This window comes from Martes martes (genome assembly GCF_963455335.1).
Source record: "Martes martes genome assembly, chromosome: 17".
Taxonomy (NCBI): Eukaryota; Metazoa; Chordata; class Mammalia; order Carnivora; family Mustelidae; genus Martes; species Martes martes.
Genome location: NC_137905.1, coordinates 42,525,854 through 42,539,809, shown reverse-complemented (window position 1 = coordinate 42,539,809; position 13,956 = coordinate 42,525,854). Strand labels below are relative to the sequence as shown.

General features: G+C 51.3%; 1 protein-coding gene and 1 long non-coding RNA gene across 3 annotated transcripts in view; one reads left to right on the top strand and one right to left on the bottom strand.

The window, feature by feature from the left end:
• The window catches only part of HAUS5 (HAUS augmin like complex subunit 5), an 11,735-nt gene extending 4,519 nt beyond the window's left edge, over nt 1-7,216 (bottom strand). The window contains exons 1-17 of one of the 2 annotated variants that reach the window (XM_080828271.1): nt 7,065-7,216; nt 6,248-6,310; nt 6,125-6,157; nt 5,968-5,992; nt 5,245-5,350; nt 5,008-5,167; nt 3,632-3,701; nt 3,460-3,542; nt 2,687-2,744; nt 2,423-2,547; nt 2,156-2,219; nt 1,914-2,044; nt 1,528-1,690; nt 1,232-1,312; nt 986-1,131; nt 614-725; nt 404-536 (exon numbers count right to left, since the gene is read on the bottom strand). In XM_080828271.1, the coding sequence (XP_080684397.1) occupies nt 404-536; nt 614-725; nt 986-1,131; nt 1,232-1,312; nt 1,528-1,690; nt 1,914-2,044; nt 2,156-2,219; nt 2,423-2,547; nt 2,687-2,744; nt 3,460-3,542; nt 3,632-3,701; nt 5,008-5,167; nt 5,245-5,350; nt 5,968-5,992; nt 6,125-6,157; nt 6,248-6,310; nt 7,065-7,162 (1,651 nt within the window). In that variant the 5' untranslated portion in view covers nt 7,163-7,216. The remainder of the gene's footprint in view (nt 1-403; nt 537-613; nt 726-985; nt 1,132-1,231; nt 1,313-1,527; nt 1,691-1,913; nt 2,045-2,155; nt 2,220-2,422; nt 2,548-2,686; nt 2,745-3,459; nt 3,543-3,631; nt 3,702-5,007; nt 5,168-5,244; nt 5,351-5,967; nt 5,993-6,124; nt 6,158-6,247; nt 6,311-7,064) is intronic. The other variant, XM_080828272.1, reaches the window with a different exon arrangement.
• Nucleotides 7,217-7,224: 8 nt separating this feature from the next.
• Nucleotides 7,225-11,538, top strand: LOC308358176. Its single transcript, XR_013968289.1, has 3 exons — nt 7,225-7,461; nt 7,583-7,720; nt 10,671-11,538. It is a non-coding gene; the product is annotated as an uncharacterized lncRNA (long non-coding RNA).
• The last annotated feature ends 2,418 nt before the right edge of the window (nt 11,539-13,956 follow it).

Sequence of the window (13,956 nt, the reverse complement as noted above, 5' to 3'; positions counted from 1 at the left end):
GCCAAAGGCAGAGACTTTAACCCACTGAGCCACCCAGGCGCCCCCAAAAGCCCCAACTTTTAACTACTCTCATATCCTACTGGATGTTGATACGTGAGTACTTGGCAATTTGATGGGTAGGATCACCTGGCTAGGAGTACAGACACATGTCAGACTGCCTGGATTTAAATCCTAGCTCTGCTACCTGGGCAGCCAGCAAGGCTTAGTTCTTGCCTCTGCAAAAGGGGCAAACGGCAGCGCTCACCCCATGGGGCTACTGTGCAGATGAAACCAGCGAACACACTGAAAGCACTCAGCACACAGTAGGCCCTGTGTCAGCAATGGATGTTTGGGATTTCTTCTGGAAGCTGATGGCCCCAGGACCGGGCAGGGATGCCGGTTGTGAAGGCAGGGCAGGGCTTACCCTGGGTGGATGGTCCTGGTGGCAGGCTGGTCTTCACGTGCAGCAGATCCCAGCACCGGAGACTCTGCTGGTCCTGGAGGAACAGAAGGTCCTGGCGAAGAGAGGCGGCCTTTGGGAGGAGGAGTTCTGGAGCCTGGAGAGAAGGGGAAGGACGGTCACTTCGGGCGGGAGGAGGGGTGGGAAGACAGGTCCTAGGGGACAGGCACTCACCTTCCCTGCAGGCAGCCCCAGTGTGTGGCTCACCACTATGAGGCTGGAGCCCCTCGGGGACGCAGGATGCAGCTGGTGGATGGATGGCAGGACCGTGGGCAGGGGCTGTAATCTGGGGGGGAAAGTCCAGGCTGGGTGGGCTACTTGGAGGGAGGCTAGGATTCCAGAGGTTCTGGGGGCTGAGAGCTGGCCTCAGGAGGCCCAGAAACTTGGAGATGGGTCTGGGGACTAGGATTCCAGAGTAGGACTGAGACCTGAGGGTGAGGTCTGACAGCTTGGGAACACTGGAGGCCCAGGATATTTTTTTTGGCGTGGAATCAGGGAGTGATAGTCACCCACAGAAGGAGCTTAAGGGGGTGGCTCCAGTCTTACCCTCCAGGGCTGTGCCGAAGCAGGGGACCCAACAGAAGGTGGGGAAGATGCCGGGCTTCCTCCTCCAGACAGCGAAGCAGCTCCTGGCTCTGTGGTGCCACCACCTCAGATGTGGGGACCACTTTTCGCTGAACCAGAGCCAGCACCTGTGGGGAATGAAAGGGATGCGAGGGGCAGCCTGGAGCCCCCGGCACCATCTCTAGGAGACCCAGCCCTACCCAGACCTTGCTCCAACTCCCATCTCACCTCTGCAGGGCTCCGGCACAGGCGCGTCTTGCTGGCTGAGTTGCCCTTGATGAGCAGGCGGACCTGTTCCTGTGTCTCCTCCTGGGCAACCATGAGGCCACCAAGATGGGCGGCTTTACTTCCCACCTCCCAGCCTCTACCCCTGCCCTCCCCTTTGCACAGGTCCTGCTGCCTCCTAGGAGACTGATCCTGGGCCTCTCCACACCATCGGAGGCCCAGTTTTGGATCCTAAGGCTCCTAGCCTCTCTCTGGCCCTCCATCAGGCACTGCCACGTCCCCCAGGGCTGGCCTCTCACCACCAGCCGGCGCCAGTGCAGGATCCGCTGTTGTTTGGCCTGTAGCTCCTGCAGCAGAAGCTGCCGCCGCCCAGCCACCTCCTCCAGCTCCTGGCTCTGGGCACGCAGGGCCTTGAGCTCTGTCCATAGGCCACAGCCCCGGAGCCCCAGCATGAAGGCCTGCCTGGGGAACAGCAGAAAAGAGCCAGGGAAAGAAAGATGACTAAGACTCCCAGTGGAGGAGGCAGATGGGATCTGTAAGGATGCACAAGGAGCCACAAACACAGGGAGACAAACCAGGAGAGCAGGGAGGCAGAACTGGGAGCCACAGGAGCAGAAAAAGTCTAGAATTCTGAGACCTCTGGGAAAGAGATGCCCTAAGGTCTCTGCTGAGAGAGCCCCCTCACCTCTCACTGGATCCCGGGGCACATCTCTCCACCTCCTCCATCAGGTCTTGGAGGCGCTGGGTCAGGGTTTGACGCTCCTTCAGAAGGGGGCCCCGCTGGGCAACCAGCACACCCACGGCCCGCCAGCCCTCCTGGGGCAAGAGTACAAAGTCAGGGTGGGCATGATCCCTGGGGGGGAGGGGATCAAGTGGGCCTCGGGATGGGAAGGGGATGGAGTCCTGGGAAGGATGCCTGGGGGTCACCTGGATGAGATGCACCATGGATGGCAGGGCCTGGCTGGAGTCTGACTGGTCTGGTTCCTGGGACCTGGGGGTGGGGTAAAACTGCTGAGGGAGGAGTACCCCCCTTGCCTGGGCTCTTGGGGGTGGCCAATGTCAGCCCACCTGCCAGACTGATCACTGAGTTTCAGGTTCACCCCCATCAGCAGGTGACTATGCTTGGTCCGGAGTTTGTTCCGGCTTACCCATCCGCCCGCCCTGCCCGGCCCTTAGGAGCACGGCACTCCACACCTGTCCATCTCTGTATCTCGGAGCCCATCTGGACTGCACAAGGACCGAATCTCTGCCTCCCGCTCTGCAGCCAAGTGCTCCAAGGAGGCCAGGACATGGCCCGGAGGATGGTTTGTCAGCAGTGTCTGGTGGGGGAAAGGGTGAAGTAGGGCTAGATGGGGGCGGGGCTATGCACTGGGATCCATGGTGATAAGGTAGGGATCAAGAGTTGGGTCCTCGCACCCTGACGTTTGCTCATGGGGCAGAAGGTGAGGCCCCCCTTACCTCCACAGAGCTAAGCCACTGCTGGTAGGAAGCTCCAAAGTAGTCATCTCGAGGGGTTCTGTGGGGTTGGGGAAGGGGACAGAGAATATTACAAGACACATCAACTCTCCCTCTACTGATCACCACTACCCTCTGAGGTGGGGGCTATCACTGTCCCTGTTTTAAGGATGAGGAAACCAAGTCCATCTATGCCTGCTAGACTTGGGTTCACCAACCAGCTGCCCTTAGGGCCTTTCACATGTGCTATTTGTCTAGAATATTGTCTTAACCTTTCATCCTGGCTAAGCCTCCTCACCAGAGAACCTGTCCTCCCTGACTCTTTAATCGAGGAAGGTGTCTTCTCTGGGGACCTGGAGTCTCTCAGGCTTCCCCACCCCCAATAGTCCTAATCACCCACATTGCCACCATCTGTGATGTATTTGTCTCTTTTTTTTTTTAAGATTTATTTATTCATTTATCACAAGTAGGCAGAGAGGCAGGCAGAGAGAGAAAGGAGGAAGCAGGCTCCCTGCTGAGCAGAGAGCCCGATGTGGGGCTCGATCCCAGGACCCCGGGATCATGACCTGAGCCGAAGGCAGAGGCTTTAACCCACTGAGCCACCCAGGCGCCCCATGTATTTGTCTCTTTTTGGTCTCAGCCTGAGAGCCCTGTCAGGCCAAGGCCTAGGGCTGACACAGTCCAGAGGCTGAGTGTCTGAGGAATGAACGGACGAGTAACTCCCCCCTCAAAGCCCAGGTTCTTGTCAGAGTCTGTGGAGCCTGGATGACACTCACGGGACGCTGCCTCCCTTGGCCTGAGGAATTAGGAGTTTCTGCAAGAACTGGGTCCGGAGGGTGCAGGCTGTTCGGACATCACCCTGGGAAGAAGAGGATGGGGCATGAGGGCAACCCAGGGGTCCACCTGACCTGACTCCCCACTCGTTTCCCCATGGCCCAGAACTCTTACCAGGACCACAGGTTCGAGGCCCAGGGCTGCTGATGTCAAGGGTCCAAAGGTTATATCTACTTTGGCCTTCCTGGAGAGAAAAGTAGAGTTGGGGTAGGAGTCACTGGGAAAAGGGAGCTAGAACAGATGTGTCTCTTTCTGCTACAAGGCTAGTCACTGAGCCTGGATCTCAGGGGCCACCTCTAAAATCAGGCCACTGACACTTCCTGGTTGTATTAGCTTCCTTACTGGCCTCTGCTCTTGCCCTCTGCAGTTTATTTTCCATCTAGTAGTCAATGATCCTGTTAAAACTTCAGACAAATCATGTCACCTTGCTGCCCAAAACCCTTGGAAAAAATGTAATGTTTCTCTGTCACATTCAAAATAGTAATAATGGGTATTGGAAACTCTTCTAAGCACTCCGCATCATTTAACTCACTTAATTATCATACCTACCCTATAAAGTAGGTTTAAATTAATCCCCAATCCATAGAGCTTACGAACTGAGGCACAAAAAAGCTAAGTAGTTTGCCCAAGGTCACAGAGCTGTAAGTGGACAGGATAAGGCATGTACTCAGCCTCTGAGTAAAATTCCAATGCCCCCGTGGCACTCTGTCCACCTCTCTGACCTCACCTTCTCATGCCCTTCCTTTTGCCTGTGAAACTGAAGTTGAACTGGCCTCCTGGCTGTTTTTCCCATATGCCAAACTCAGCACCTCTGCCCTTCCTGTCGCTCTCCATGGAGATTCCTTCCACAATTCAGTGCTGCCTCCTCAGAGAGGGCTTCTTTGACCATTCTCCCTGGAGTATCATCTCCCTCACCTTTACTATCACACCACCTTTTTATCACAGCACTTATCTCTCCTTGCAGTTACAGAGTTTGCTTCCTAGTTTATCTTCTGGCTCCTCTTCATCAGAGTATAAGCTCCAGGAGGCAGGTACTTGTCCCTTATTTACTGTTCTTTCCCTAGAACATTCTTTTTTTTTTTTTTTTAAGATTTTTATTTATTTATTTGACAGACAGAGATCACAGGAGGCAGAGAGGCAGGCAAAGAGAGGAGGAAGCAGACTCCCTGTTGAGCAGAGAGCCCAGTGTGGGGCTCGATCCCAGGACCCTGGGATCACGACCCGAGCCGAAGGCAGAGGCTTCAACCCACTGAGCCACCCAGGCGCCCCTAGAACATTCTTTAGATATATGGTTGGGACCATTCTAAGCACTGGAAATATAAGTGGCTGAGATGAGAAAACTTTCTGACCTCACAGGCTTTAAATCCTAAGGAGTGGAGCTCAGAATTCTGGAACCCAAGAAGGGGTCAGGGTAGAGCAATGAGGTCTCTATGGAATATGTCTGCCTGCCCTGCCTGATGAAGGCTTGTCCCTGAGCACCTGAGGCCCACCTCTCTATGTCCTGTAGACGCCTCAGCTGATTCTGCAGCCGCTGCACGGGATCCCGCAGTCCACGCTGCTGCCTTCTCATGGCCCCAGCTTGGGCCTGGAGGAGGAGAGCACGACGCTGGGTGTCTTGAATGCTCTGCAGGGCTTGCTCCAGGGCCATGTCTGTAGGAGAAACACGTGGCTATCAGCAGTTCCCCCACCTCCACTCTGTTGCTCATCTTCCCAGTCCCATAGGTCACCCTGAGCTTCGGTCTCTTGCTCCATCAGCTCCAGGCTCTGGTCTAATTCCTGGATCTCTGCCCGCAGGTGAGCAACAGTGGCTTCCAGCTCCAGCTTCCGATGGGCCTGGTGGGATCAGGTACAGAGTCAGATGCATGGCCTGGCTGGGGCTTGGCCTGGACTGACTGCTATTTGGGGAGCACTGGTCTCCTTGCCTGCACAGGGAGGTAGCAGAGGGTTTATTGTGAGGAATTTCTGTGTCTGATTCTCTGGGCCTAGAAGAACACTAGGGTACCATCTGGCCTCCTCCTTCCTCCTGGGATTGCCTCCCCTATCGTCCTAACCCGTGTTCTGTCTCTGCACTGATGACACTACATCTGCCCCAGTTCTCACCTCCCCACTGAGCACCACATCTGGGGGCCCCAAGGTCTTCTGGAAACCTCCCCCTAGATGGCACTGGGGACCCTTGCACACAATAGGTCCTACACTGGCCTCAGTATATCTCCGAAACCAGTCCTTTCTCCCATCTCCTCTCATCAGCTTGGATGCCTCATATCCATGTCCCCTCAACATCCAGCTCATGTCTGCCTCCCTTGGACTGTTAAGTCCTGTGAGTGTGGGGATCAGGGCTGTCTTGTGACTCAGTAGTCCCCAGCATCCCATAGCACAAGGCTGGGCCTAGAGCAGAAATCTACAAGTCCTCTTTTTGGATAAAAGAAAATCTTATAACACATGCTTCTCACCTCTGGACTGTCCTGGTGGCCATACCTGAGGAAATGAGGCCAGAGTTAGGGGATGACAGGAACTTCCAGGGGAGACAAGTGGTGTGAGGCTGTGGGTGAAAACACAGCTGGATGGGACTAGGGTTAACAGGAGGGAATAGCTTTTAGAACCATTTACCAGAGTAGGTTTCCCCGGATCTTCTTGACACTCCTACAGTGGAGAGGCAGAAGAAAGAGGTGTTATTGTGGGGCTTGCCTGTGTCCCCTCCCCGTCACAGCCTCCCTCATGTGGCCAGCTCACCTCTGGCTGTGCACGTGTCGCAAGACATAGGCCCAGATGTCAGCCCCTTGGCCCAGACACAGTCTGCAGGGAGAGTGTGTAAAGGTACACCTCGGGCATCACACAGGGTGGCTCACCCTTATTCCCAGGGTGGTCACGGTGGGTAAAGTTTTTACTAGGGAATTCTCACTTCTGGGGGGGAAAGAGAGTCCATACTTTTTGGGGTGAGATAATCCCTTCTGGGGAGTTCTTGGTCACTGAGTTGTGGGCTTCTCTCTGTGTGTGGGATATTCTCATTCCCTGGTGGGGTGATTCCTTTCTCCTGGGAGAAGAGGGCTATCTCTAGTCACTCCCAGAGGAGGGGGCGGGGAATATACTGCCTGGAAGTGCTCTCATTACCAGATGTGGGTCATCACTCCTATAAATTCAATCTCCCGTGGGGTGGTCTTTTGTAACTCCAGTCTCTTCACAGGTTGGGGTGGGTGGGGGTGGTAGACTGTTGCAGGGACGGTCTCACTCCAAAGATCTTACTTCCACACGGGAAGGGGTCTCCACTGAATCTCGGAGGATCCTCACTGGTGCCTCGCCCTCACTCTGGGTGGTCTCACGGGTTGGGGGGTGGGAGTGTCGGGATCACCGCCAGGGGATCTTCATTCAACCCAGGATCCTCTTCTTGAATATACTACTGGGTGTGCGTGTGTCGGGGCGGGGGAGGGGGCGCCCTTAAGGGTTATTCTCACTGAGGCAGAGGAAGGCGGGTCTTCAGGGAGGGGTGGGGTTCTCATCCCTGGAGACCACCTCGAGGGTTGGGAGTGCTCACTCTTAGAGCGTCCCTCACCTGCGCAGCGTCGACTCCGGGGCTCGGGCTGCGACGGGCGCTCCCATCTCTTCCGTCGCCCAGGAGCCCAGTTCCCGCGCTTCCTGCATTAACTCCATGACAGCTCCGCTCCTCGACTTCCCGCACCCTCTTCAAGTGTGGCGCCCGCCTCTGACGTCACGAGCGCGCCGGCAGTGACGCCATCGGTGGCCAGGCCGACTAGGGTCTAGCTGCAGCGCCGCGCCGCGGAGCAGTGTCCTGTCTCTCGCTCCTCCGGGTTGGGTAGCTTCGAGTGAGGAGAAACGGTGAGCCTCGTTCGCTTTCCCGCTCACCACCAAGTGCCCCTTAGGAGGCAAAAGTTTCCAAATACCTCCCTTGATTCTCTTGACAAAATGAGACTTTCATCCTGGAAGGCCAGGTGAGGAGATGTCAAACTTACTGCACCTTGATTTCAGAAACAGGGTGTTTCAGGTCTGAGTGAGGAGGGATAGGGGGCCGATAGAACGACCCTGATATCTCCCCGGCATGCATTCTTCCAGGTGTTCCTCGTCTTTACCATTCCATAACATTCGTGAGCCGACTCTGCCCCGGGGACACTGCGGTGGATGAGCGAGACCCAGTCTCCATGCTACGGAGCTCAGGTTCAGTGGGGGACTTAGACGGATCACCATCACCAGGTAGGGATGGTGGAAAATAAACAACAGGAGTGGGTCAGTCTGGACACAGGGAATGTCAGAGGTCTGTGGGCTGCCCCAGAAAGCACTGGATACTGGGAGTGGAGTTCTGGAGAGCCCACTCAGCCTCATTCAGGGCCCTGAGAAATGGCAACATTCAGGGACCTTTCACTGAACAAGCTTAGGTCATCACTCTGTCCTCGGTGTCTGATACAAAGCCTGACTCTCTAAGTAGTTATTCAGTAAATGAGGGGAGAGGTGGTGGGGTGAGCATAAAGCTGGGGACAGGATGAGGTATGGGGGTGGAGGGCAATGGTGGACCATATAGGGCTGTGGAGCAGAGTGGAGACAACTGAGTGAGTGGGTCCGGATCTTGATTGGCTGTAGAGGGTGGGGCATCCAGGGTGAGGTCCAGGGCTCTGGGCTGGGGAGCAGACCTTGAAATGCAGATGTGAGAGAAGGGACAACTCTGGGGGAAATGATAACAACGTGGGATCCTGTGGGTGTGAGGAGTCAGAGAGACGTCCAAGGGTTGGCTGAGCCTTTGGCCCAGGGACAAAGGGACCATGGGATTACCATTAAGATAGCAAATTTTGGCGAGAAGCTGAGTCCAGCTTCAAGTGTTTCATAAAGGCTGAGAAGCATAAGAAGGTGCCAGGGGCTGCTGTAATCCAGGTGGGTTTCCTGGAAGAAAGAACAGCTGCTATTCCACAGTGCCTAGTTCTCAAAAGGTGCCATTTTGTTCAACCATTGCCACCCTTCTGCTTTTTGTGGGGTGTTTTGCTATTAAAAAATAAAATCAGGGCGCCTGGGTGGCTCAGTTGGTTGAGCGACCGCCTTCGGCTCATGTCATGATCCCAGACTTCCAAGATCGAGTCCCGCATCGGGCTCCCAGCTCCTTGGGGAGTCTGCTACTCCCTCTGATCTTCTCCTCTCTCATGCTCTCTCTCACTCATTTTCTCTCAAATAAATAAATAAAATTTAAAAAACCCCACAAAATCAGTTAGACAACATGTCTGCCATTGGTCTATGAGCCTTTTAAGGCTCATAGCACTGGCTGTTAAGAGAATGATGAGACAAATCACAGACTGGCAGAAATATTTGCAAAACATACCTGACGATGGACTTGTATCTAAAATATGCAAAGAACTCTTAAAACCCAACCATAAGAAAACAATCTGCTTAAACATGGACAAAAGTTATGAACAGATATCTCACTGAAGAAGATGTACAGATGGCAAATAAGCATGAAAAGTTGCTACCCATAATGTCATTAGGGAATTGCAAATTACAACAACAATGGGATACTTCTACACACCTATTAGAATGTCTAAAATCCAAAAAAATGACACCAAATATTGTTGAGGATGCGGAACAAGAGGAACTGTCCTTCATTGCTGGTGGGAAAACAGCCATTTTGGAGGCCAATCTGAAAAGGCAATAAACTCTATGACCACAAATATATGGCATTCTAGAAGAGGCCAAACTATAGAGACCAATAAAAAGATCAGTGGTTGCCAAGAGATCATGAGATGGGGGTAGGGATGGAAAGGTGAAACTATTTGGTGTGATATTGTAATGGTGGACACATTACATTATGCATTTATAAAAAGCCATAGAACTGTACAGTACAGAGTGAGTCTTAGTGTAAAATATGGACTCCAGTTAGTAATAACATTTCACTATTGCTCATCAGTTGTAACAAAGGTACCATACTCCTGCAAGATGGTAATAACAGGGGAAAATGGGTGTGGGGGGACAGGAAGTATATGAGAATTGTCTTGACATTTTGTGTAACTTTCTGTAAGTATAAAGCTGCTCATGAAAAATAAAATCTATTAAAAAAATAATTGGTTGAGGGGCCCTTGGGTGGCTCAGTCAGTTAAAGCCTCTGCCTTCGGCTCAGGTCATGATTCCAGGGTTCTGGGATCAAGCCCCGCATCAGGCTCTCTGCTCAGCAGGGAGCCTGCTTCCCCCTCTCTCTCTAACTGCCTCTCTGCCTACTTGTGACCTCTGTCTGTCAAATAAATAAATAAAATCTTTTAAAAATTGGTTGAAAGTTGGAATATTTTTTAATGAAACATCTACAACCATAACGTAATGACAACTGATCAGATGCACCTTGAATGAAGCTATAACATAAAAGGATCTCAAAGTTTTGGAAGAAAGGCTAAAGCCAAATAATAGCTACTACCAGTTTCCCCTCCAACTCTAAAATTTAAAAAAGCCACCCAGAGGTTATGAGACACATGCATTCAAGGTGCCTCTGCTTGAGAGCAGAGCTGCTCGTGTTTCCATCTCCCCAGCGGCCACTGACGAATCTTCTCTCCACTCTCCTCCAGTCTCTGTGCATGGCTTTGTCATGTATCGGCTTGACTAGGCTGAATGAACTGTATCTTAGAATTACCTTCTCCATATGCGTTCGGTTAGGATGGACCAATAGAGATTCTTGGGCAAGATGTGGAGGGCAGAAGTGAAGCAGCTGCCATTTTATAGATCACACAGTTTGTCGCTGGCTGGCTGCTGGCTCGTCAGGTTTGTGTAGGGCAGCAGCCAGGCCAGCAACTGTTTCACCTATTTCTGGATCTTCCTCTCAACTTCTCCAGCTCTGGGCCAGGTGTGTGTTTGGCTCCATGATGAAGGAAGCCAGTTTCTCCCATGGATGCTCATGCCACCAAAGGCAGAGGCCAGCTTACATCAGCTTGTCCTAGCTTCTCCCCACTTTACATCTGTTTCCTCTTCCTAACTGCCTACCCTCCGTACTTCGAGTGTCGGCATCCAACACTAAGACCACAATGTTAGGAACTGCTTCATAACTCCCAACTGCATAAGGTTAAATCCCAGCTCACCCATCCATCCATCCATCCATCCATCCATCCATCCATCCATCCATCTATCCATCCATCTATCTGCCTGTCTGCCTGTCTATCTATCTATCTTTGATCTCCCCTAGGGGTTCAGCCTCTCAGATGGAGCCCTGATATACTCCGTAAGCAGAGACTCTTGGTGTCTGTGGAGTTATTGTTACCTCAAGCTGCTGTTCATGGAGGAAGTTGCAGTGGGTTTCCTGTTCCTCTCCCGCATAAGAAGAGGATGTTTTCTTCTCCATTCCCCAAAAGGCTGATGCAAAAATGTGAGATTGGCATCTTATTTGCAGAAAGAAGAAGTAGAAGTCATATTTGTACCCCTACCATGTTCAGTCTGTTCAATCTAAAAATGACAAAATGATTATCATCCCCAAACTGAGACTGTTAACCTGTGTTCTGCTCCTGACCCCTGTTTGACAAGCTTCAAGCTTTCACATTATGCCTGTAATTCGCTGCTTACAAGGTGTTCAAGGATCAGCATCCAGGGGCTTGCTAGAAATGCAGAATCCCTTGCCCCTCCACTCCTGGACTTACTGAATCAAAACATGCATTTTGACCAAATCTGTCAGTGATTTGTATGCATATTAAAGTTTAAGAAGGTGCCATCTACAGGACTTTGGGGGGATAAAACCTTTATTAGCATTAATACCCAGAGATGGATTCTTATCACTAGCTTCTTGGATATACAGTTTTAAAATTTATGACGAATATCTGGCACATTTTAGACCATCCTGCTCTAATTTCCTCATGACATTTGACCTTTTTATGACCATGTTAACTGAAACATCAACTGGGCCAGCTGAGAGACCCAGAAGGTGAGTCTTAGAAAGTGAAAAGCTGGAAAGATGTGGCAGAAGTCACTAAGGATGCTTCAACACCCAAAGCAACAACTCTGTACCAAGTGTGTCCACACATACTAAGAGTAGGAAATACACACAGGATTGATTTACAGCATCATGAGTTTGGTGGTTTCTTTCAGGGATGGAGAGCGGGAAGAAGGAACAGAGAAGGGGGAAGGGTTTAATTTGCATCTACAACATTTTATTTCTAAAAAGAAGAGATCTGGTGCAAGTATAGGAAAATGTTTTCGTCTGGGAAATGTGGTTGGCAATAAGAGACTTATTTCTGCACAGTCGGTAGATTTGAAACCTTTATCTAAATTAAGAAATTAAACATTTAAAACAGTTGGGGGGTACATTCTAGGTGTCCTATGGGTGGGTGAGAGGACGAGACAGGCCACGGTAGGGAACCGGGACAGGTGATGACAGAGTTGAGGCTTAGCAGGGGGCTGGTGGGAGAGATGATCGAGTTGAGTGGAGGACGCTTATCCCTCAGTTAAGCCCTTTCCAGAGAGGAAAGCAGTGTTCTCATTGGGACATTACCTGTCAAGGTTCCCTCTCTCCCACCTCTGGGATTTTCTTCCTCCTGTGTCCCCTACCTCCATCACCCTTCTTCATTATCTTAAATGGCTACCACCTCCTCCTTCTTTACGTCTTACCTCAGATGTGCCCTTCTCTGACCACTCCCCCACCCCCCGCCTCCAGGTTGGTTGGATTAACTTCTCTCGACTCTCAAAGGTAAGCCTCTCTCTGATGAAAAATGCCCTACGCCTGGGTGGCCCAGTGCCTTAAGCCTCTGCCTTTGACTCAGGTCATGGTCTTAGGGTCCTGCGATCGAGCCCCGAATTGGGCTCTCTGCTCCGTGGGGAGCATGCTTCCCTCTCTCTCTCTCTGCCTGCCTCTCTCCCTCCTTGTGACCTCTCTCTCTCTCTCTCTCTCTGTCAAATAAATAAATACAATCTAAAAAAAAAATGCCCTAAAACCCAAGGTAGTGTTTTTCCTCCCAAACAAAAAAGTATCTTGGCACATGTGATTTAGAAAGTGTCCTAGTTTACCCTGATTCAGGTGAGGTATGATCCAGAAGCTCAAACACTGGAACGCAATTATTATGAGCAAAGACTCTGCAGTCTGACTCAATGGGTTTGAATCCTCATTCCGTCACTCAGGTTAAATGATCTAGGGCAAGTTTCTCAATCTCTGCAGCCTCAGTTTCCTCATTTACGAATTAGGAACAATAATAATACCTGCTTTTAGTATTGTTGTGGGGTCTAAATGAGATGATACTCAAACTCCTTGAACAATGCCTGCACACAGTTGACGCTCAGTGACTGTCATGATAGTGATGATGGTGGTATCACTGGGGACCCAGTGTCTGGCTCCCCTTCCCAGCACTTGCTTCTATTTTGGCTTCTCCTTCATCCTAGCAGTTCCAGGCTCTTCTGCCTGGTTGTAAAACGACTTACCCTCCACCATTCGAAGGGGAGAAAGATGTGGTTTTAAAGGGTAATGTGGAAGAGAGGGGGCTTCCTTTCTTTACCAGATCTCCAGAAACCATTTATCCAAGTCTAATTTGCTCAGATGGGGTCACATGCCCACTCTGAGCCAGCCTGTAGCCAGAACATGGCTCCCAAATCTTAGAATGACCGCTATACCGTACCTCCCCAGACTTGTTCCTCTCCCACTTCCCCAGATCACACAAGGGCAACTCTGTGATTCCAGGTCCTGAGGCCAAAATTCCCTCTTTCTTTTACACCTACATCATGTATCAGCAACTCCTGTTTACCTGTCAAATTCATCAAGGCGTTTCCCTTCTTCCCCATTCTGCCCTAATATACCATCACCTCCCATCAGGAAAGTCACAGCAGTCTCCCTGCTGTCATCTCTTCACCACAGTCGGCTCTCCTCCAGGGTCCTAAAGAGCCTATTAACACCTGAGCCAGCACGTGTCACTTATCTGTTCAATGTCTGCTCATGGCACTTGAAGTAAGGTATGCTCCCTTTGATCTTGCCTCTGTTACTTCCCTGACTTCATCTCTAACCATTTCCTACCTTATTTCGCTTCAGCTATGCTAGCCTCCTTACTATAGCTCAGAAACACCAGATGGGCTCCTCCCTCCAGGTCTTTGCACTAGCAGTTCCATCTGCCTGGACTCTCACCGCAGATATATGTCTGGTTTCCTCTCTTAAGTCCTGCAAGCCTTTGCTCAAAAGTCAGATCCTAATTGGGGCATTACCTGCCACCCTATTGAAATTATAGCTCTTCGCCCATATCCAATACTTTTGATCACCCTTGCCATGCTTTACTTTTTTTCTACAGTACTCTTTTTTTAAAAAGATATTATTTATTTATTTGAGAGAGAGAGAGGGATCACAAGTAGGCAGAGAGGCAGGCAGAGAAAGAGAGAGAGAGGAGGAAGCAGGCTCCCCGCCGAGCAGAGAGCCTGACACAGGGCTCGATCCCAGGACCCTGAGATCATGACCTGAGCTGAAGGAGGAGGTTTAACCCACTGAGCCACTAAGGCGCCCCTTCCAC